The 21,318-nt window shown below is 44.0% G+C and overlaps 1 protein-coding gene across 10 annotated transcripts in view; it reads left to right on the top strand.

The window, feature by feature from the left end:
- The window catches only part of Ikbkg (inhibitor of nuclear factor kappa B kinase regulatory subunit gamma), a 107,231-nt gene that overhangs the window by 61,522 nt on the left and 24,391 nt on the right, over positions 1–21,318 (top strand). For 3 of the 10 annotated variants that reach the window (XM_085685128.2, XM_048457663.3, XM_048457665.3), the window contains exons 2-8: positions 5,263–5,464; positions 6,453–6,664; positions 9,371–9,489; positions 12,235–12,387; positions 13,141–13,216; positions 19,582–19,725; positions 20,027–20,169. In XM_085685128.2, coding sequence (XP_085541254.1) covers positions 5,278–5,464; positions 6,453–6,664; positions 9,371–9,489; positions 12,235–12,387; positions 13,141–13,216; positions 19,582–19,725; positions 20,027–20,169 — 1,034 coding nt within the window. In that variant the 5' untranslated portion in view covers positions 5,263–5,277. Of the gene's footprint in view, positions 1–39; positions 164–360; positions 834–5,262; positions 5,562–6,452; positions 6,665–9,370; positions 9,490–12,234; positions 12,388–13,140; positions 13,217–19,581; positions 19,726–20,026; positions 20,170–21,318 lie in introns of those variants that run through there. The other 7 variants (XM_048457664.3, XM_048457666.3, XM_048457667.3 and 4 more) reach the window with 7 other exon arrangements.

Raw genomic sequence — 21,318 nt, 5'->3', positions numbered from 1 at the left:
GGAGGGGAGAGGAGCAGAAGTAAATGCGCACGCAGCCCTTGTAAGCCTTATCCTGTTGGCAGTCCTTGCTTCCCCTGCTCCGCGATAGCGATGCCTTGCTGGCATAGGTGCAGCTCCGCACAGTTTTCCTGGGTCCCCATCACCACCCCAGGCATACTGTAAGGTCTGTTTTTTCGGTGGACCCTCGTGTCCCTGCGCCCTCCAGTATGACCCCATTTCCGCTAGCAGCATAGCCACACCTCCTCTTGTGATCGATTTGGCTTTCTTTCGCAGCTTCTTCTAGGCTTTTTCCACCGTAGGGACTTGGTGATAGAGAGCCTAGTGACCAGACTAAAACTAGGGTGTTTCAGTGTGGATGCGACGCCTTGAAAACGGAGTGGGGGCGAGTGTGGGTGTGGTGGTGCACGCCTTTAATCCCAAACACTCGGGAAGCAGAGGCAGGTAGACCGCTGTGAGTTCAGAGGCCAGCCTGGACAGCTAGGAGAGAGACCATGTCTCAAAAAAAGAAAGTGTTTGCGTGGAGGTGATGTTTATCAGTGAGGAGCGTTTCGCTGTACAGATGGTGAACGCAGGCTGGAGCTCTGAGGCTTCTTTTCGGAGCAAGATGCAGCACTATTGTAGCTTCGCATCTACAGTTAATCTCTACGGTTTCGAGTCTGTGTTTTACTTCCGGATCCCACACTTACGACACCGGAAGCCGGAAGCGGGAGTTTCCACAGCCGACAAAGGAAGGGTGACCGCTTAACTACGACTTTCTGGGAGCTCGGATTCACTCTGAGAGGTCGGATCCCGCTGTTCCCGCCCTCTTCACTTCTGGCTGACTCTGCTGACAGGTGCGGTCCTCTTCTCCAAAGACAGGGCTCCATCGGTGGCCGTTCCGCAGCTTCCGAGGCTCCTGAGTCCCCACCCCACCCCCCTTGGGCCCAGTTTGTACTGTCGCATGCTTTCGCATGCTTTTAGAGCATTGGTTCAGGAGTGCTGATTCGCGACCCAGCTTCCCTCTGCTGCAGCTGTCGCCTAAAGGCTTCGGAGACATTTTTCTGTTGATCAAACTTAGTTTTCTGAAACAATATCTCGCGATGTGGGCCAGGCAGACCAGGCAGACCTCGAACTCAAGATTCTCCTCCCTCAGCCTTTTCGAGTGCCAGATAATAGGTGTGCGCCACCAGACCAAGCTGTTTATCAAACTTTAGTGCATTTGAAGTCTTTAAAAAGTTTTCAAGTGTATCTTGACAGCTAAATATCTTATGCGTCTCTGCTCACTTTGCAAATGATTAGTAATTTATCGGTCTGTTCTCATACCATTGATCTGATCTGAGAATGAATGTGTTGTCTTGGTATTTCTTAGAAAAAAAGGAAGGACCGGTAGCAGAAACAGAGAGAGTCAGGGAGGAATAGTTGATGAAGAGGAAGGAAAGTAGGGGAATTAGGTAGTATAGGGCCTTGTAGGCTGTTGTACAGACTTTTTTTTTTTTTTTTTTTTTTGCACTGGGAGAAATGGGAACTCTGATAGGGTTCTTAGTAGAAGGGAGGGAGAAGTAGTCTGGGTTATCTTTGAGGTAACTGGCCCCAGTGGGGTCAGTTGATTGTAAAGGGCAAGGGAAGAAGCAAAGCATTGTGATTTGTAAAGAGATTATTGCAGTCATCCATGGGGAAGATGATAGTGCTGTCAGCCCCTTATTATCGAAAACTTTAAAAACGTATAAAAGTAAGTTCCATGTACACATTTCTTTAGCTGTCTCTATCAACTCATAGCTAAGTTTAATTCACACCCCTTTACGGTCTTCTACCATGGTTATTTTATTCTTTAGAAAAGATGTTATTTTATGTGTATGGGTGTGTTGACTGTGAGTATGTATGTGTACTTCATGCTTGCTGAGTATGTATGTGTACTACATGGTTGTCTGGTGCTAAAGGATGTCAGAAGAAGGTGTCAGGTCCCCTTGGATTGGAGTTACAGATGTTTGTGAGCCACCATGTGGGTGCTGGGAACTGTCCTCCGCAGCAACAGCAAGTGCTCTTAACCACTGAGTCATCATCTCTCTTCCCCCACCCATTATGATTTTCAGTAGCAACTTTCTTGAGACATAATTTGCATGCTGCACCATTCACGTTTAAAAATAAAAAATATTCATTTACTGTTACTGTGTGTGTGTGGGTGGGGGGAGGTAGCATAGGTGCCATGACCTGAATGTGTAGAGGTCAGAGGACAATGTTGTTGAGCCAACTCTCTCCTTTACACCTTTACTTGTGTTCTCAGATCTCAAGGCTTGCATAACAAGGGCCTTTATCCACTGAGATATCTCACTTGCCCATAATTCAAAATTTTTGGAGATAGAGTCTCATGAAGATCCCTTTCTTTTGAGTTCTAACCCTCCTGCTTTTACTTTCCAAGTGCTGGGATTATAGAAGTATACTACCACACCTGGCTACAATTCACATATTTAAGGTGTATAATTCAGTGGTTTTTAGTGGATTCATGGGAGTGTGCAAACATCACTAATTGCAGAACATTGTCATCACCCCCAAAAGAAATCCTAAGAAACCCCAATCCACCAAATCTAAGTAACCACTAAACTACTTTCTGTCTGGATTTACGTGTTTTTGGATATTTATTATGAGTGGAAGTACATACAGTATTTAGTGTTTGGTAACATTTCTTTCTTTTAGCAATTATTTAGAGCATGTGTTATTGTTTTGGCATGTGGCTGTACTAGATTTTGCTTATTTATCAGTTGATGGACATTTGGATTGTTTCCTCTCTGGCTGCTTTGAGTAATGCTGCTGCTGTGATGATTTATATATGGACTTGTGTTTTCATTTCTTTTGGATATATCCTTAGGCATCTCCCTTTTATTATGCAGTGAATTTCAGACATGTGAGTATTTCATTATGCATCTTTCAGAAAGAACACTAAATAAACATAATTACAATACTATGATCACATTAAAATACTTAATGTTATAGAGGTTCTTCATGAATTTGTTATGATGAGGGAGGGAGAAGAAAAGGAACAGAGAAACTATTCGAACAAACAAGCAAACAAAACCACAGAAATATTCAAGCTTTTTGTTCTGATAATTGGGGGATGGATTTGTTTTCAGCTGATAGTAAGGGAAGTTGTGGATAGAAGTGGATTTGGGAGACTCACTTTTTTGGGTAGTGCTGGGGATCCAGGATCTGGTGAATGTTTGGCAAGTGCTTTATTGCCGAACTATACCTCTAGCCCTGAAAAATTAATTTTGAGACTACCTCTGTGTGTGTGTGTGTGTGTGTGTGTGTGTGTGTGTGTGTGTGCGTGCGCGCGCGCACATGTGTGCATGCCTAGGAGACCAGAAGAGTACGTTAGATCCCTGGAGCTTGAGTTATAGATGGTTATGAACTGCCCAACATGGGTACTGGGAAGTAAACTTGACTCCTCTGGAAGAGCACTGAGCACTCCTAACAGGTGAACTATCTCTTTAGCCCCTTGAGTAGACTTCTAAACATCAAAGTATTTTGATATGTGAGTCTGGAATTCAGGAGTGAGAACTGTTTGTGATATTATCAACATTAAAATTTGGGTTAAAACCATGAGACTGGCTAGAATTGCTGCAGGGGTGAATGTAGTTAGGAAAAAGGTCCCCAGGCACCGCAACATGAAGGAATGGGAACTCAGTGAAAGGGCCTCAGCAGGATCGCCCTTTGAGGGAATGAGAGACACCAGAAGAGGCTTTTCTGGAAGCTGAAGGAAGAAAGAAGGTGAAGAGGGAAGGGTCAGCTGGGTGAGCTCAGGCAGATGGATCTATGGGTATCAACACTTTTAGTGTAAATAGCCAAGATTCTTCAAGTGTTACAGGCATCCTTCCTTACTGAAGGCCCACTTCTGGAAGCTTGCATTGAGATTATACTCTTCCTGATAGTCAGTCAGGCAGGGTTTAGAAAGTCTCCAGGTAAACTCTATCCTGCATGTCCTCCATTTGACTTACAAGCCAACCTAAACAGATCAGGGGTTATGTGTCTCACACTGACACCCCAAGTCCCACTTTCAAAATTCTTAGCATACAGAAGACACCAGAGTTCTCTTCTATCCCCAAGGCACTCCTCAGGTACAGTATCGTTTCCTGTGAGTCCTGTAAGAAATGACCACAGGCCTGGTAGCTTAAAACAACAGAAATTTGATATCTCACAGTTCTGGAGGCCAGGAGAATAAAACCAGAGGGTCAACAAAGCCACACTCCATCTGCAAATTGTACAAGAACATCCTTCCTGTGTTTTTTAGCTGCTGGTGCTGCTGGTGGCTCAGTTGTTCTTTAGTTTGTGATTATATCAGTCTAGTCTCAGCTTCTGTCTTCTCATGCCTGTCTCCCTGTATGTTTTTCTTCTCTCTTCTGTCTCTTTTGTGTGTATATGAGGAGTTGGGAATTGTACCCAGGGCCTTGTTTATGATAGGTAAGTGCTCTACCACTGAACTACATTTCCAGTCCTGTCTCACCTGTCTTTCAGAAGGATACTTGTTATTGGGGTGATGGTCCTCCCATGTAACTTATGATGATCTCAATTTGAGGGCCTTAACTTTTGTGAGACTGGTTCTTACTACTATGTAGGTCAGGCTGGCCTTGAACTTAGAGAGATTTACCTGACTCTGCCTCCTAAGTGCTGGGATTTAAGGTGTGCACTACCATTCCTGACTTGAGATCTTTAATTTAACCACATCTGTAAAGATCCTTTTTTTCCAAGTAAGTCACATTTGTAGGGAAAGAGGACAAGCTATTAAGTCATGGTGGGTAGGGGGGAAAAGTGGGCTATAAGCATCAGTAGGAGTATGTTTGATATTTCTTGGGATACAGCAAGCATTTAGGTGGTAGGGGATATAGTTTTCCTTTGGGAGAGAAGGTTTTTTCCCCCTAAGATGGAGTGTGGTCTGCTTTTGAAAGGGTGTTGTCAGCTCCAGTGAGAAGACATATTTGAGTTGCAGGGATTAGGACATGGATATATGAACCATTCTACTACATTAAGTGAGGGGCCAGGACTCTCTGCTTCTACTTGAAGGTATATGGAGGAGATAGGATTCCCACTACACTGTCCTTTCCTTCCACAAATAACTCTCTCTCTTTGGAATGGGAATATTTGCTACATCTTAGACCCAGACTCCACTTTTATATTGTATCTGGTTCCACCAGATAAAATGTCCAGCCTTTTCCTGTGAATTAAAGTCTAGGGCTTCTGTATAGGTTGACCGAATTCTGCTCTGTGTCATGCACTCCTACTGTCTTTTTCTAGATACTGTTTTGTTGGATGAGCAGGCACCTCTGGAAGAATCAGTTGAGTGAGATGGTGCAGCCCAGTGGTGGCCCAGCAGGGGACCAGGACATGCAGAGTGAAGAATCTTCTCTGGGAAAGCCGGCAATGTTACATCTGCCTTCAGAGCAGGGTACTTCTGAGACTCTCCAGCGCTGCCTGGAAGAGAACCAAGAGCTCCGAGGTGAAGGTTGCATTGTGAGGGAGGCATGGAGTAAAATAGTCAGGAGTGGCCTGGCACACTAAGGACAAAACTTATTTTCACCTGCACCTCATTATTGGTAGGCTATGAGGCCATGATTTGCCTAAGAACCAGCCAGCATTTCAAACTTAGCCCTCTTCCTGCTTGGTTTCAGGTGGGGTTCTCTGTGAAGATTCACATATAGGAAATAATGTGGTTTCAGGGACAGCACCAGGAAGAGGGAAGGAGAAGGGAAAGGGGAAGGAGGACAAGCTGAGAAGCCATGGAGGGTGGGGGTGGGGGGAAATGGGCTATAGGGATCAATGGGAGTAGGTTTGATCTTTCTCAGGACACAGCAACCTTTAAGGTGGGAGAGAATATGGTTTTCCTTGGGAGAGAGAGGGTTTTGTCCTAAGATGCAGTGTGGCCTGCTCTTGGAAGGGCATGGTCAACTCTGGTGAGAAGAGGTCTTTGAGTGTGTCTCCTGCGCAGGCAGCCTATCTCCTTTCTCATGTCACCCTCACTTTTGCAAGGTGGTTGTTAACTGTTATTGAATATGCAGCTGAAGACGATGAAACTCAGAGATATCACTAACTTGTTCTGTCTGAACCTTCTGGACTCCCAGGCGGTAGCCAGAAACTATGCAGTGAGATTTGCCTTGGGGACTGTCTCCCTAACTCCCCAAGTCTGCAGGCATGTTTAGCATCCCCTGATCTTGAAGACAGAGATGCAGGCCTGGGAGACTGGAACTGAGTGCTTCAGGGTAGAGCTACCTCCAATTGACCAGAATATAAATGAAGCACTTAAAGAAGAAAGCTGCATTTGATGTATCCCTTTAAGTGAGGGTGATGTGTTTAGTAATGCATTGCAAACACTTGGGAGCATATCATCAGTGGAATTGATTTGACTTCTTTGAGAAAGGCCACCTAGTATTATGGGAGTGCCTGGCAGTCAGGACCCTCATCTCCTTTGCTGTCTTCCCTGTCCCCAGATGCCATCCGGCAGAGTAATCAGATGCTAAGAGAATGCTGTGAGGAGCTGCTGCATTTTCAGGTCAGCCAGCGGAAGGAGAAGGAGTTCCTCATGTGCAAATTCCAGGAAGCCAGGAAACTGGTAGAGAGACTGAGCTTGGAGAAGCTTGACCTGCAGAGACAGAGGGAACAGGCCTTAAAGGATTTGGAGCACCTGAAGAAATGCCAGCAGGTAACTGGTGGGTGGGCAGGCCCTTCTGCCTCACTTGTGTTTGAAAACTATAATAACATGCATATTCTCATAGGAGGCATGTTGTTGGGGGATCCCCCAGGACCTCTTCTGGCTTGATTGCTAGGGGCACTTTCAGAACCAAGAGAAGCCATCACACTCACTGTTAGTTTATTACATTGAAAGGGTCTACATTAAAATTATCCAAGGTACAAGGCATGTGGGCAGGAGCCAGGAGAGGACAGATGCGAGCTTCTCAGGGAGTAGTGCTTTTGCTGTGAGCAGTTGGGGCAGTGTACACGGAGCAATGTCACCCAGGAAGCATACCTATGTCTTGGGTTTATATTGGGCTCACTTATGAAGGCATGGAGTGCTTGGGTACCTGACCCAGCTTGCTCAGGTCCTAGCCACCCTGAAGTCCAGCTGGTGCCATACCATGTTTGTAAGGCCCTCACTTATACCCTGCCATCAGCCCAGAAAGCCTAGTAGAATCCTAGACCCTTGTTAAACCAAGGCACTCTCATCAGGCAGGATTTCCCAGGGGGCCCAGAGATGTTCCTCAGGAGCCTTTGGAGAAGTATATGGTCCCAGGCCTTTAAGTTGGCCCTTGTATTGCATTGTCCCCAAAGGAAGGTGTGCTTAGTGTGGGATGACAGGGTATTTTGGGGCCTTTTGGACTGGCAGATTTCAGGACCCCAGTGACAATAGTTGAGCAGGGATTGTGTCATCTGGCAGGGGTAATCCTGGAAGAAAGATTAGGGAAGACCTGCCAGAGTCAGGTTTTACGGTATAGGGCTAAGTTCACAGTGCTGCTGGGAGTGCCTGGTCAAAGCATTTAGTTTCTATCTAGGGAGACAGCAGCAAGGTACCACGTACTTGGGGCTTCGATAACAGATTGTCCCCAGTTTTGGAGGTTAGAGGTCTAAGATGGAGGTATGGGTAGTTTCCTCACAAGGGCTATTCCAGGTACTTCTCCAAGTGTATTATCAGTGTTGGCAGTCTTTGGTGCTCCCCAGCTCTCTTGTCACATGGCCTTTCTGTCTCTTCTCTTAAAATTTTTATTACATTTTATTTTGTGTAGTGTGTGTGTGTGTGTGTCTGTGCAAGCACTCACACATGCGGGCATGTATATGTCATGCTGAGGACAACTTGCAGGAATCAGTTCTCTTTCTACCATGTATGTCCCAGGGATTGAATGCAGGTTGTCAGGCTTCATGGCAGGCATCTTTACCTGCTGAGACCTGCTGAGTTGTCTCAAGACCCTCCTCTCTTTTTATAAGAATACCAATGTGAAACATAAAGGTGGACAGTTGTTAAAGTCATGGAAACAGGTTTTTTTTTCCAGTAACTGATGTCAGTGAGAGGGAAAGGGCTAGCTGAACTCTGGTGATCTGCAGAGGTGACTGGGTATTTTATCTTCTTTTAAGATTTATTTTTATTGATGTGTTTGGATGTTTGTGTCTGTGTATGTAATGTGTGCAGATGCCCCTTGGAGGCCAAAAGGGAGCGTCAAATCCCCTTGAACTGCAATTCCAGGTAGCTGTAAGCTACTAGATGGTCATGGTGCTAAGAACTAAATTCTGATCTAAAAAGCAGCAAATACTCTTCTTAACCACTAAGTCATCTCTCTACCTAATGACTGGGAATTTTAAAATAAGAATAGGGACCTGAGTGTGGTTCAGTAATAATAATACATACTTTGCATGTGTAAGGCCTGGAATTTAGTTTCTAGTACTTCAAAAAATAAGACAAAGACAGAAATAGAGATAGAAAGAAAATGAAGGATTTGGGCAGGAGAAGGAGCTCAAGTGAATGACAAAGGGTATTAGTGTCAATGTAATGAGGCCAGTGTATTTATAATCTTCTACAATCAAATGTAGGATTTTATTATACCATGAGACTGGGAGTCTGAGTCCTATCCTTTCTGATGATTTCATTTTAAAGGAGTGGCATTCAGGTTTTTGAGACAGGGTTAGGGCCATAGGAAATACATGGACTTTGAGAGGGATAGAGGAAGGAGTCATGACTGGTAGTACTTATTAGCCTTCCAGCCTATGTAGTGTTGGCCAAATTAGTCAGTTCCTTTAACAGCTCTAAGTATTTGCAAGTAGGAACTAGGAAGGGGCCTGGGATATTCGAGGAATGTGATCTTAAGCTGTTTGAAAATATATTAAGGTTTGGTCAACCTTAAAGTTTGGCTGAGCTGAGTATGGTTTAGTCTCAGCACTCAGGACAGATTGTGGGGGTTGAGTCTCTCATTCTACCATGTGGGTTTTAAAGATCAAAATCAGGTCATGGGCCTTGGTGGTAAGTACCTTTACCCGATGAGTCTTCTTGCTGGTTCAGCTCTTAGTATTTAAAAAGTTCAGTATTTTCTCTCATTTTTTTTGATGAGACTTCTTACTTTTTGTGTATATAGACTAGGTTGTTAATTTTTGTGGATGTCTTTGAGTCTGGTCTCCTTTTACAGAGTTTCAAAGAGACTGAGAAAGATTCACTACCAGCTGAAAGTCTAGGTTGGTGACTTGGGGAGGACAGATAGCTATTGAGCTAATGAGGCTCCAATATACCTAGGTTTATAGGTACTAAGGGGCAGGAGAATCCCTTAGTACATCAGCTACTTGCAGACTGCCTCAGGTCTTGTGGATGCTAAAAGTGGGCATCGTGGGAGAAAGTAGTACTGATAGGAAATGACCTTTTCTCTTGCAGCAGATGGCTGAGGACAAGGCCTCTGTGAAAGCCCAGGTGACATCATTACTGGGGGAACTCCAGGAAAGCCAGAGTCGCTTGGAAGCTGCCACCAAAGAACGGCAAACTTTAGAGGGAAGGTGAGTGGGCAGGGGAAGCTAGCCCAGGAGGCCCTTTCCAGGGTTTTGAATGAGGCAAATGTAGGAGTCCCTAGGAGTTCCTCTGATTTCCTGGGGCCCTCAGGGTGGCTCTGGTCCAACATCTATGAATCTAGTTCCACTTTTGTTTCCAGTTTACTGGGTGCCTTAGTTAGGGTTTCTATTGCTGTGAAGAGACACCTCAAAGCCCACCCCAGTAACATACTTTCTCCAACAAGGCCACACCTACTCCAACAAGGCCACATGTCTTAAGCTTTTCAAATAATGATGCTCCATATGAGCCTATCAGGGCTATTTTCATTCAAACCATTACACTCAGGATCAGTTTATTCTTTAGGAACCATTGCAGTGCCCCCTAAGACTACACGCAATATCTCACTAATCAGACTGAAGTTTATCATAGGAAAGGCATGCAATGGGATTCTACCAAGGCCGAAAGTCTTAGATGAAGAAGACTGAATACATTTTACCCCTATGAAAAGCACAGAGCCCCCTTAAGCTATTTCTAACTAGGGACTGTGAACCTCATGTTCACATTGGCAGAAAAGAGTGTTTGATTGACTTTGCCAAGTAGTGGTCTTAGGTCTTGCCAAGGGGATTGGGTTGCCATGTGAGACCATGTCACAGACATGGGCATTTTTGTGCCTATCTTACTGCCTTGTTGCTGTCCTCCAGATAGTTGGTGAAGGGTAGCCTTGGCCTTTTCAGTACAGTAGGTAGTCATTAGGTTGGTGGAGCAGTGGATTGGGGCTCCTGTCCTGTGGGAGGGAGGAGAGTTCGATTTGGGCTCAGAGACCACTGGTCATGGTGGCTAGGGGACAGACGATGTGCGCAAAAGCCTAAGGGGAGCAGGCCCAGTAGTCTAGATCTGCCTTGGCAAAGTTGGGGTGACCTATGGTCAGAGGTTACCTCAGAGGCCTATGGACATGCCCATTATTGCCTTTGTAATGGACACATAGGGAAGTACCAGGGTGATGAAGCTAGTGCTTGGGCTCTAGGGTTTAAGGGAAGCTGTGGGGTGCTGTGGACCAGGATCAGAAGATGTAGGGACTATGGGTGAAATAGGTGAGACAACTTAAAGCTTTTACAGTGAGAGTATAGAGGGAGAGATGAATTCTCTTGAGACTTTGATGCCATCTTCTGTTCCATGAGGCTGTATAACTCAGGTATGGAACTTGAGCCTCCAATGAGGGTGCCTGGGACTCCGAACAGTCTCTTGATATCCCTTTATCCAGACTGTTTTGGCATCTTCTCAGTGACTCCTCCCACCTGGTCCCAGCAGCAGCTTAGGATGCAGGTACCTAAATCCCTTTCCTAGTCTATCTCCTTGCCAACTGCACGTGATTGTCTGTTGGGCATAAGAAGCAAACACGTCGGGAGATGTTTCTTTTTATTTATTATATATGTCTTTTACATCATGTATCTCGATCCCATTTATTTCCCTGTTCTTTTTGATCCTCCTTCCTTCCTGATCCTCCTTCCTTCCCTGCACCCCCAAATAAAACAAAATTTAAGAGAAAAAAGGAAAAAAAAATTAAAAAGGGAAAGAATTAAAAATTTCATCATGGAAGCTGCAGTGTGACACAGTGAATCACACCGTAAATCCCTTTGTTCATATATCGTTATTTGCAAGTGTTCATTGCAGAGTCATTGGTCTTGTTTGAGGCCTTTGGTTTCCATTACACTATCAATACTGGGCCCTCACTAGGACTCCTCTTGGATATCCTGTTGTCGCCCTGTGTTGTGGAGCTCCTGCAGCATTGGATCTCTGGGTCACGTCCCTTCACATGCTCCAGCAGATCATAGATGGGTGGATGTTGGGGTGGGCCAACTCATAACCCTGGAACTGGGCCTGGGCAGTTGTAGGGTTGGTCTGCCAGCCAGTTCTCCCCTGTCCTCACCACCAGGGTAAGTTCTCCAGCATTACCCCGGCTAATTCACCTCTTTCAGCAATGAGCAAGGGTGAGGCCAATTTTTCTGTTTTCATGTCCTCAGGGTCAGCTCTCCCACACTGATACTGTTAGGGCCAGCTCATGTTGTGTTGCCAGGGACCTCTCTCCTGAGTACTGCAGTTGGTGAGGGGTGGGAACAGCTTTTCCTCTCTTATGACCCCAGGGTCAGCTCCTCCACACTTCTCAGGTGTTAATGGGCTGGAGGTGGGGCTACCACATGCCAAATGAGGAATGAGGGCAACTTTCCATTGCTCATAACATCAGGGTTGGGTCACCCTCACCTTCAGCCACTGGGCATCTCTTTGCTGCCTAGGCAAGGGACAGGGACTGTTAACTAAGTGCTACAGCTGGTAAGGGGGAGGGTCGGCTCTCTTGTCTGTTGGAGGTGGTAAGGGGCATGGGGTAAAGGAGGGACATCTTTCACCCTCCCACATTGCCACGCAACAGGCAAGTAGTGGGGACAGCTCTCCCATGCTTACAACTTTGGGGCTATCTCACCCACACCTCTGCCAACAAGGTTGGCTCTATTGTGTTACCCAGGTGAGGTATAGGGTCTGCTCTCTTAAGTGTTGTAACTGGTGAGGGGCAGGGACAGCTTTCACAGTCTTAATTGACTTCAGGGCTATTTCCAGGAGATGTTTCTTTTTTCTGGGTGTCATGGTTTTTTTACTTTGCCATCAGTTAGTTCTTAGACACTGGCTATTCAGGACCTGACCCCTTCCCTAGGCTGCCTTGTTCCAGCCCCCTCAGTGTGTTCTTTTTTGTTGTATGTCAGGATGCGAGCAGTTAGTGAACAGGTTAGACAGCTGGAGAGTGAACGGGAAGTGCTGCAGCAGCAGCACAGCGTGCAGGTGGACCAGCTGCGCATGCAGAACCAGAGTGTGGAGGCTGCCCTGCGAATGGAGCGTCAGGCTGCTTCAGAGGAGAAGTGAGTGGCTGGGAGGGTTGGAACCACGAGATCCCAGAGCACCCATGGTGCTTTCTGTCTTCTGGGGAGTCCTGGTAGGGATTGGCTGTGTTTAGAAGAGCTGACTTTCTCCCTTTGCTTTGCTAATGAAAGAGTCCACTATTATATGTAAACAGAAGTATTTTCCATCCATATTCATAGTTTAGTATATGTCCTACACAGGTTTTTTCACCACAGTTGAAGTATGCTCTTGGTGTAAGGAAAACAAGGAATCACGGTGCCTCAAGCTGGCCCTAAAGACTCATCTGGGCCCACAATCCATGCACAGGCTCTAAACATGCTATTGGCATCTGGTTCAGCTTCCATTTGAGTTTTCTTTAATTTAGAACAATTTCCCTGACTTTTTGTTTTGTACAGAATGCAGTCAAGTGCTATTTTATTATAAACATTTCACCTATTTATTTTCTTTTTGGTGCTAGAAATGGAGCATTGGACCTCAAGCACACTAGCCAAAGGTTCTACTCCTGAGTTGTACCCTAGCCCTTGTTAGAAACATCCCAAGATGTTGGCTTTAAGAAAAACATGAACTATGTAGCAGCCAAATCAGTTACAGTGTATTCTTGTAGTCAGCGAAGCCAACCTTAGAGTTGATGGCCTCAGGAGCCCACATATAATCCAGGAAGCCCACATTTCAGGTCTTTTATGGGACAAGAATAAAGAGGGGGAAGCTGTACCAGGTAAGCTGTTTCTCCAGTGACAGCTCCTTTTGTACAGGAGGAAGCTGGCTCAGTTGCAGGCAGCCTATCACCAGCTCTTCCAAGATTATGACAGTCACATCAAGAGCAGCAAGGTGAGTGGAGAACACAAGCTAGTAAGTATGGCTGCCCTGGGCTGTCCAGGGAAAGATTTTTTTCCTTCTTCCCCCATGTACTTGAAGCAGGAGCAATGGGACCTTTGAAATATAGCTCCTCTAACTTTTGGAAGGGACTCTCAAATTGCCTGACACCTTCATTAGGGCTGCAGTTCTGACAGTTTAGAGATGGCTACAAGGAAATGGGATGCATCCGCAGGACCTTCAAATACTCAGTTTATAGAACAAGGATGCTTTTTCTGCATGGTCATTCCTTCATGCTCAGAGCCAGGGGGGAAGTCTCAGAGACATTTCTTTTTCTCTTAAAACATTTTTTATACTTATTTATTTTATGTATAGAAATGTTTCCTTGCATATATGTATGTGCATTAAGTGTGTGCTTGGTACCTTTGGAAGACAGAAAAGAATGATGGATTCCTTGGAACTGGAGTTACAGATGGTTGTGAATACCTTGTGGGTTCTGGGAACTGAACCTGGGTCCTCTCCAACAACAAGTGTTCTTGACTGCTGAGCCGTCTTTCCAGCCTCTTCTTCTATCCCCCAGAAACATTTCTAGGGTGATTTGGAGCTCTTTTTTAGTTTATCTTCATCAGCCCTAAGCTGGGCACAGTTTCTAGTGTTCACTTTGTACGTATGCATATGTATTAATATATGTAGAATTCAGAGGATGACATTGGTGTTATTTCTTAGGAGCTATACATGTTCAGCTCTTTATCTTATATTGGTTCTGGGGCTTGAATTCTGAACTGACTGAACTATCTCCATAGCCTATTCTTTTTTAGTTTTTTAATGACAAGGTCTTGTATAACCCAGGCTGGACTTGAACTCTTAAGTGGCTGAGACTGGCCTTGAACTCCTGATTCTCTTGCCTCCATTTTCCATGTGCTGAGATAACAAGTGTGTGCCACCATGACTAGTTTATTAGCTGTTCTTTTTCTTCTAAATAGAATGGATAATGTTGATAATTATTTACAACCTAGTGCTCATATGAGACATTTTAACAAGGTTATCAAAAGCTCACATATTGATGCTGGCTGTGATGACACACACCTTTAATCCCAGCACTCAGGAGGCTGATGCAGACAGATCTCTGTGCATTCGAGGCTAACCTGCTCTACATAGTAAGTTCCAGGATAGTCAGGGCTATAGAAAGAAGTCCTGTCTCAAAACAAAACAACTCCCCTCCCCAAGCCATCCCCCAGTTGAATAACAACTCCAGAGAGCAGTAAGAAGCCAAATGATATTAACAGATTAGAGAAACTGTTTTCTGAAAGCATTTCTGACTCTCAATAAATTTCTTAGAATTGTTTATCATAAAGATCTCTGCAGTTCTACTTCAGTGCAGCTACGCAAGATGAAGTGTCTGAAGAGGGATTCACAAAAATGGGAGTATATCTGTTTTTCCATGAATAAAATGAGGAGAACTAGATGAAAAGGCAGTTGAACAAAATCAAACCCCATGATGTGTATGTGTGTGTGTATGTGTGTGTAGTACAACTGTATAAAAAATAATTCTTATAGTTGCAGAGTTTAGTTAAACAAAATTTTGTATTATATATTTTATTTTAACAGGCAATTGTGGTTAAAACAGTCATTAAAATCTGACCCCTCCCTAAACATGCATTTAAAATTTTAGACTATGAACTGGGTGTTTCCACTGCCATAATGATTACTACATCTCCATGAAAACATTTTTTCATCTGCAGTTACAACTATGAAATTTTTTTTTTACCTTCTGTGAAAAGGTGAGCTCTTCTAGCCTTTAAATATGGCCTTAATTCAGAAAGTGTATGAACAACTTTTGAAAGACACTATAAAATTGCACAAGTAGATTAAAAATATTTGAATACTATTATTCCTAGCAAATACATTAAGGGAGGGCTCAAATAATAAAAGCATGAAGACCTCTCTTCATAAAAAAATTATTATGAAATGAGTTAACTCAGATATTAATTTAAAAATAAAAACCTATGTTTTCTTATTTGTCTAAAATTTAAATAATTACTTTAATAATAGAAGTCAAATGAGAAAAAATTTTGAAAGCTAACACAAAATTGTGCATAGTTACTCAAAGTTAGTGGTCACATTTTAAGAAGGACATTGTCATCCATAATGTACGCTGAGATTTATAAGGATTAAGCATAAAACTAGGTCACATGATGAAGAACTATAAATAGCTGCTTAAGGGATTAGAAAGATGGTTTAATGGTTAAGAGCACTTGTTTTTTTCAGAGGACCCAAGTTCAGTTCCCAGCACCCGTATTAGGTGGCTAATAGCCACTTGCAACTCCAGCTGTGGGGAATCTGATACTATCTCTGACTTCTGTGGGTACCTACACACATGTGGCACACATACACACATATGTAAATTAAGACTCTTTTTAAAAATTATTTTTCATCTATTTTCATCTATTTATTTTACATTGTGGCCACAGACTCCCCTTTATCCTCCCCACCCAGGCCCTCTCCTATCCCTCCCTCCCATCCCCAACCCCCTCCTCTTCTGTCTCCATTTAGAAAAGGACAAGTCTCCCATGAGTATCAATAAAACATGCCATATCAGGTTGCAGAAAGGCTAAGTACCTCCCCATGTATTAAAGCTGGGCAAGACAATGCAGTATGACGAGTAGGGTTCAAAAGCTAGTAAGAGAGTCAGAGACAGCCCATATTTCTACTGTTAGGTGTAACATGATGGCTGACTTGTTGGGGTTTTCTGTCCTGCTCAGTTCCCACAGCTGTTTAGCCCCAAAGAAAATCACACAGAGATCTCTATAAGTTATAAAGCTGATTGGCTCATGCTACTTATTTGCTCTTGTAGCTTATATTAACCCATTGTTCTTATCTATGCTAGCCACATGTTTCAGTACCTTTCTCAACAGGCAGCTCACATCTTACTTCTTCAGAGTCTGGGCAGGAGTGGGCAGAATCAGCTTTCTCCTTCCTAGAATTCTCTTGTTCTCATTGCATCACCTCTACTTCCTGTCTGGTTTTCCCGACTATACTTCCTGCTTGGCCAATCAGCGTTTATTTAAAACATGATTGACAGAATACAGACAATTCTCCTGCACCACTTCCCCCTCTTTTTTTAATTTTTTTATTTTTTAAAAAAGGGAAATATTCATAGTCCATTTTTTTGGGAATGTAGGAGTAGTATTCTAGGCTACTTCCAGCTGGTTGGTGGCACTGATAATCTTATGGGGACCTAAAGAAAATTTAGAGTTATGATCAAGTCCTGACTGGAGTATCCTGTGAGTCTTTATCATCTCAGGCAGCAGTCTTGAACCTGTTCTGGATATAGAACTTAGACATCTGGGCCATCTACTCCTGCCGGAGAGGTCTCAGGTGGTCATCCTTGATCAAAGCTGATTTTTTTTAACTCTGAATAAATCCAGAGCCTTTCATTTTCTGTGGAAACAAAAGCAAAATCTCTTCTCCAAAGTAACATACCTTTTGACTTCAGTTTTAAAGTCAAGGTATTTTCAAAATACCTATCTTGGATTAATTCTGCAGCATTTATAAGCAAATATCTTTTAGCAGCTGTTGTTCTTTCCTCAGCATTCAAACAATTTAAAGAGAGCATAATAGCATACAGTATCAAGATTCTCTGTATATTTTCCATCTTTACGTGGGTTTATTCTAACCTCTATTTCTTTTATTTTTACTTTTAACTTTTGGCTTTTTGAGACAGGTTCTCTGTGTATCTTTGTCCTGAAACTCCCTCTGTAGACCAGACTGTCCTTGAACTCACAGAGATCCATCTGTCTCTGCCTCCCCAGTGCTGGGATTAAAGGTGTGTACCACCACAGCCAGCTTCTCTCTCTCTCTCTTTCTCTCTTTCTCTCTCTCTCTTTCTTTTTTAACTTTCAGAACTTTAACCTTTAGCCTGTATATATTTTTAACACACTGTAAACCATTTAGAGGTTTTCTTCCTCTTTGAATCTCTTTTTACTGTATATCTCTCTTTTTCTGACCACATGGGTCTTTAATTTGCTAAGGAATATGGAGAAGTTTTTTGCCATAACTCTATGGCGTTTCAAGGTCCTTGCCAGCAAGCAAGCTGCAATAGTGTGCCCATAAACAACACTCAAAAGCTCCTATGGTGTTTCCTTGCCAGGAAGCAAGCTGCAACAGTGTATCCATAGCTCCATAGTCTGGACAGCCTGCTTGAAAGAGTCAGAGTTTTCCCTGGCAGGATGGCCCAGAAAGCCGGCATTTTAAAATAGTGCAGCTTTTTTCTTGCTATTACTGAAAACCAAAATGCTTTACTCTAGTCTTTCCCAAGCTTTCTCAGGCTTTCTGTGGATGCAGTTATCCACGTGGGTGCCATTTGTAACATGAACAGGGCCTGCTTGTTGGGGGTTTACTCTAGTCTTCTGTAACATGAGGGCCAGCTTGTTTGTGTTTCTGTCTCGCCTGATACCCCACCGCCGGCAAGCCCCAAAGAAAATCACACAGAGATCTCTATAAGTTATAAAGCTGATTGGCCCATTAGCTCATGCTACTTATTTGCTCTTGTAACTTATATTAACCCATTGTTCTTATCTATGCTAGCCACATGTTTCAGTACCTTTCTCAACAGGGCAGCTCACATCTTACTTCTTTGGAGTCTGGGCAGGAGTGGGCGGAATCAGCTTCCTCCTTCCCAGAATTCTCTTGTTCTCATTGCATCACCTCTACTTCCTGTCTGGTTTTCCCACATATACTTCCTGCCCAGCTAATCAGCGTTTATTTAAAACATGATTGACAGAATATCGACAATTTTCCCGCACCAGTTAGGAGTCCCACAAGAGGACCAAGCTACCGCGGTCAGTCCCATACAGGCTTCCTGTTTGTCAGTTTAGTTTCTGTGAGCCCCTGAACCCAGTTTAGTTGATTGTGTGAGCCTTCCCATGATGTCCTTAACCCCTTTGGCTCCTATACACTTTCCTCCCCTTCTGCAGGATTCTTGAACTCCACCTAATGTTTGGCTGTGGGTCAGTTGCTGGATGACACCTCTCGGATGACTATTGGGCCAGACACCAATCTGGTCACAGGAGATAGCCAATTCAGGCTACTTATCCACTATTGCTAGGAAGCCAAGCTGGGATCCTCCCTATAGACTCCAGGGAGATTCCCCTGCTCCAGGCTTCTGCCTGACTCCCAAATGCTCCCCCAGCAGTCCCTCTCAATACTCTCTTCCTCCGTGCCCCTTCCAACCTGATCACTCATGTTCCTATCCCCACCCATCCTCAGTCCACTCACGAAATCTCTTGCCAGGGAGATTTGGGTTGTAGCATGAATTCTAATTGGTCTTAATAAATAAAACCCAGAGTCAGATATTAGTGGGTGAAAGCTGAGAGATCAGGGAAGCAGTGTGGCGAGCCACTAGAGAGACCTTTTCTTTCTACCAATGCTCAGACCGAAGGGGCAGTCTTGTCCTCAGACTATCTCTTCAGACTGCTTTATTCTATAGCTAATATCCACTTAGGAGTGAGTACATAATATGTTGTCTTTCTCCGTCTGGGTTATTACACAAAATACAAACAGAAGGAACATTGCCAAATTCTTTTTATGAGGCCATGGTCACCCTGATATTCAAACCACACTAAAATTCAAGAAAGAAAGAGAATTGCAGACCTGTTTCACTCACGAATATTGATGCAAAAATACTCAATACTGGCAAACCAAATTCAAGAACACATCAAAAAGATCATCCACTGTGACTGAGAAAATCTTTTACAAATGGCTGCTTAATCTCTGGGGGGAATTATTGGTTGAGAGCATGGGTGCATATGTATTGTGTGTGTTTGTGTGTGTGTGTGTGTGTGTGTGTGTGTGTGTGAGAGAGAGAGAGAGAGAGAGAGAGAGAGAGAAGCAGACCTTTGACCAAGTGGCAGAGTGGAAGAAGCAGTAGGTTGCAGTCTTTTGCAGCCTTGCTTGGTGTATGGTGGGCCTGCAGTATGTAGAGAGTTACTGCATAGTACTTGCTCAACTTTGGAGTGGGAAGCCTCAGAAGAGAGAATGGCTCCTGTCCTTGAAGAGTTAAGAGGAAGGCTGCCTAGCTGGAAATTCTCTGAAGGGTTTGACACAGAGTAGGAGGCAGTGCTTTATATATCCTCAGAGTTCTTATCAGTCCTAAGATCTTTGTGCATCCTAAGAAAGACCTCAGCATTTCTTCTGTATTAAAGGGCCACAGCAGGATTCAGTCTTCTCCCTGCATACATTGAGATTTTGTCATTTGCCCCGAAGTCCAAAGGACTGGATTTGCTCCAGCTTTTGCTTCTTAGTTCTCAGAACAGTGGCCAGCCAGGGAAGTAGTTTGGCCCCACTGTAGGCCAAGAGACTCTGCCTTTTGTCCTCTCTAGGGCATGCAGCTAGAAGATCTGAGGCAACAGCTCCAGCAAGCTGAGGAGGCCCTGGTAGCCAAACAGGAATTGATTGATAAGCTGAAAGAAGAGGCTGAGCAGCACAAGATTGTGATGGAGACTGTGCCAGTCCTGAAGGCCCAGGTGAGAGCTCTGCTTCTGCCTGTCTGTCACGTGAGTGGCCTACTGTCCCAGGCAGTGGGGTCTGGTGTACCCCTTTGGCATCATTTTTGGTGGCCTCTTTTAGTCTTCTTGAGTCCTTTGCACCTCCTTTGAGTCCTTGACCTCTTGGTGCCCTTGCGATCACAGGCTTTCATATCTGTTCCTGGTGTACTATCATGTGATCTTTGGGGACAGGACAAGACTCTGTTTCTCTGGGGGCATAGCATAGAATGCTTGATGGGCAGCTGATGGATGATTGGCATACCTTTGTTCTATTTGCCAGGCGGATATCTACAAGGCTGACTTCCAAGCTGAGAGGCATGCCCGGGAAAAGCTGGTGGAGAAGAAGGAACTTTTGCAGGAGCAGCTGGAGCAGCTGCAGCGCGAGTTCAACAAACTGAAGACTGGCTGCCATGAGTCAGCCAGGTGGGCCTCCAAGAGTGTAGACAGGAGCACAGGCATATACTAGCAGCAACCAGAAGTAGCTACAGGAGGTTGATGGCTCTTGGTGTTTGTGTTAAGTTCCCTGTACCTCTTGCTGCTCTCCCCATGTCTTGTCCTTTCAACAGTGACCTTTCCCACTTGTCCAGCTAGAAACTTCACTGAAATGCATGTATTGAGAGGTATCTAAGACTGGAGTTTTTGTGGGGATATATTAGGTTTCATAGTGTCTTTGTTTGGTTTCTATTGCTGTAATAATCACCATGACCAAAAACAACTTGGGGAGGAAAGGGTTTATTTCAGCTTACAGTTAATAATCCATCATGGAAAGAAGTCGGGGCTGGAATCTGGAGGCAGAAACTGAAGCATAGGCCACAGGGGAATGCTGTTTACTGGCTTGCTCAGCTTGCTTTCTTATATAACCCAGGCCCAGAAGTCTAGGGGTTGCACCATTCACTGTAGGCTGGACATCCTACATCAATTATTAATCAAGAAAAAGCCCCCACAAACTTATCTACAATTTATTGGAGACAATTCCTTAATTGAGATTCTCTTTTTCCAGTTTGTGTTAAGTTGTCAAAAGCCAACCAGCACAATTAACCCCTTGTCAACTTGACATAAAACACACCACTATTAAACCATAACCTTTTCTTTCTTGTTTGTCCTCCAATTCATGTTAAAAATCACAATATAAAATATAAATTTAGAATAGGCGTGGTGATTTATGCCTTTAATCACAGCACTTGGGAGGCAGATGAAACTTTGAGTTTGAGGCCAGCCTGGTCTACAGAGTGAGTTTCAGGACAGCCAGGGCTGTTACACAGAGAAACTATGTCTCAATAACCAAAAAACAACCAAAAACCCCCATAAATGTAAAAGTCCCACAGTCTTTAAGACATCCCACCACCCATTAAAAAAATAAATGTCTCTGTAAACGTCTAAATGGGCTCCTATAAAATAATAAGTTACATATGTTCTTACTCTAAGAATGAAGAGCCATGGCACAGTCACAATCAAATAAAAAAGCAACAACAAAATTCAACAGTGTAAATGCAATGCTTGATGTCTGGGACCCACACTCATGATCCTCTGAGCTCCAAAGGGCTTGGGCAGCTATACCTCCCTGGTTTTGCC

This window comes from Myodes glareolus, chromosome X (genome assembly GCF_982192425.1).
Source record: "Myodes glareolus chromosome X, mMyoGla1.1, whole genome shotgun sequence".
In the NCBI taxonomy this organism is placed as follows: domain Eukaryota; kingdom Metazoa; phylum Chordata; class Mammalia; order Rodentia; family Cricetidae; genus Myodes; species Myodes glareolus.
The sequence above is the reverse complement of the archived record's forward strand: the minus strand, read 5'-3'. Positions and strand labels throughout refer to the sequence as shown.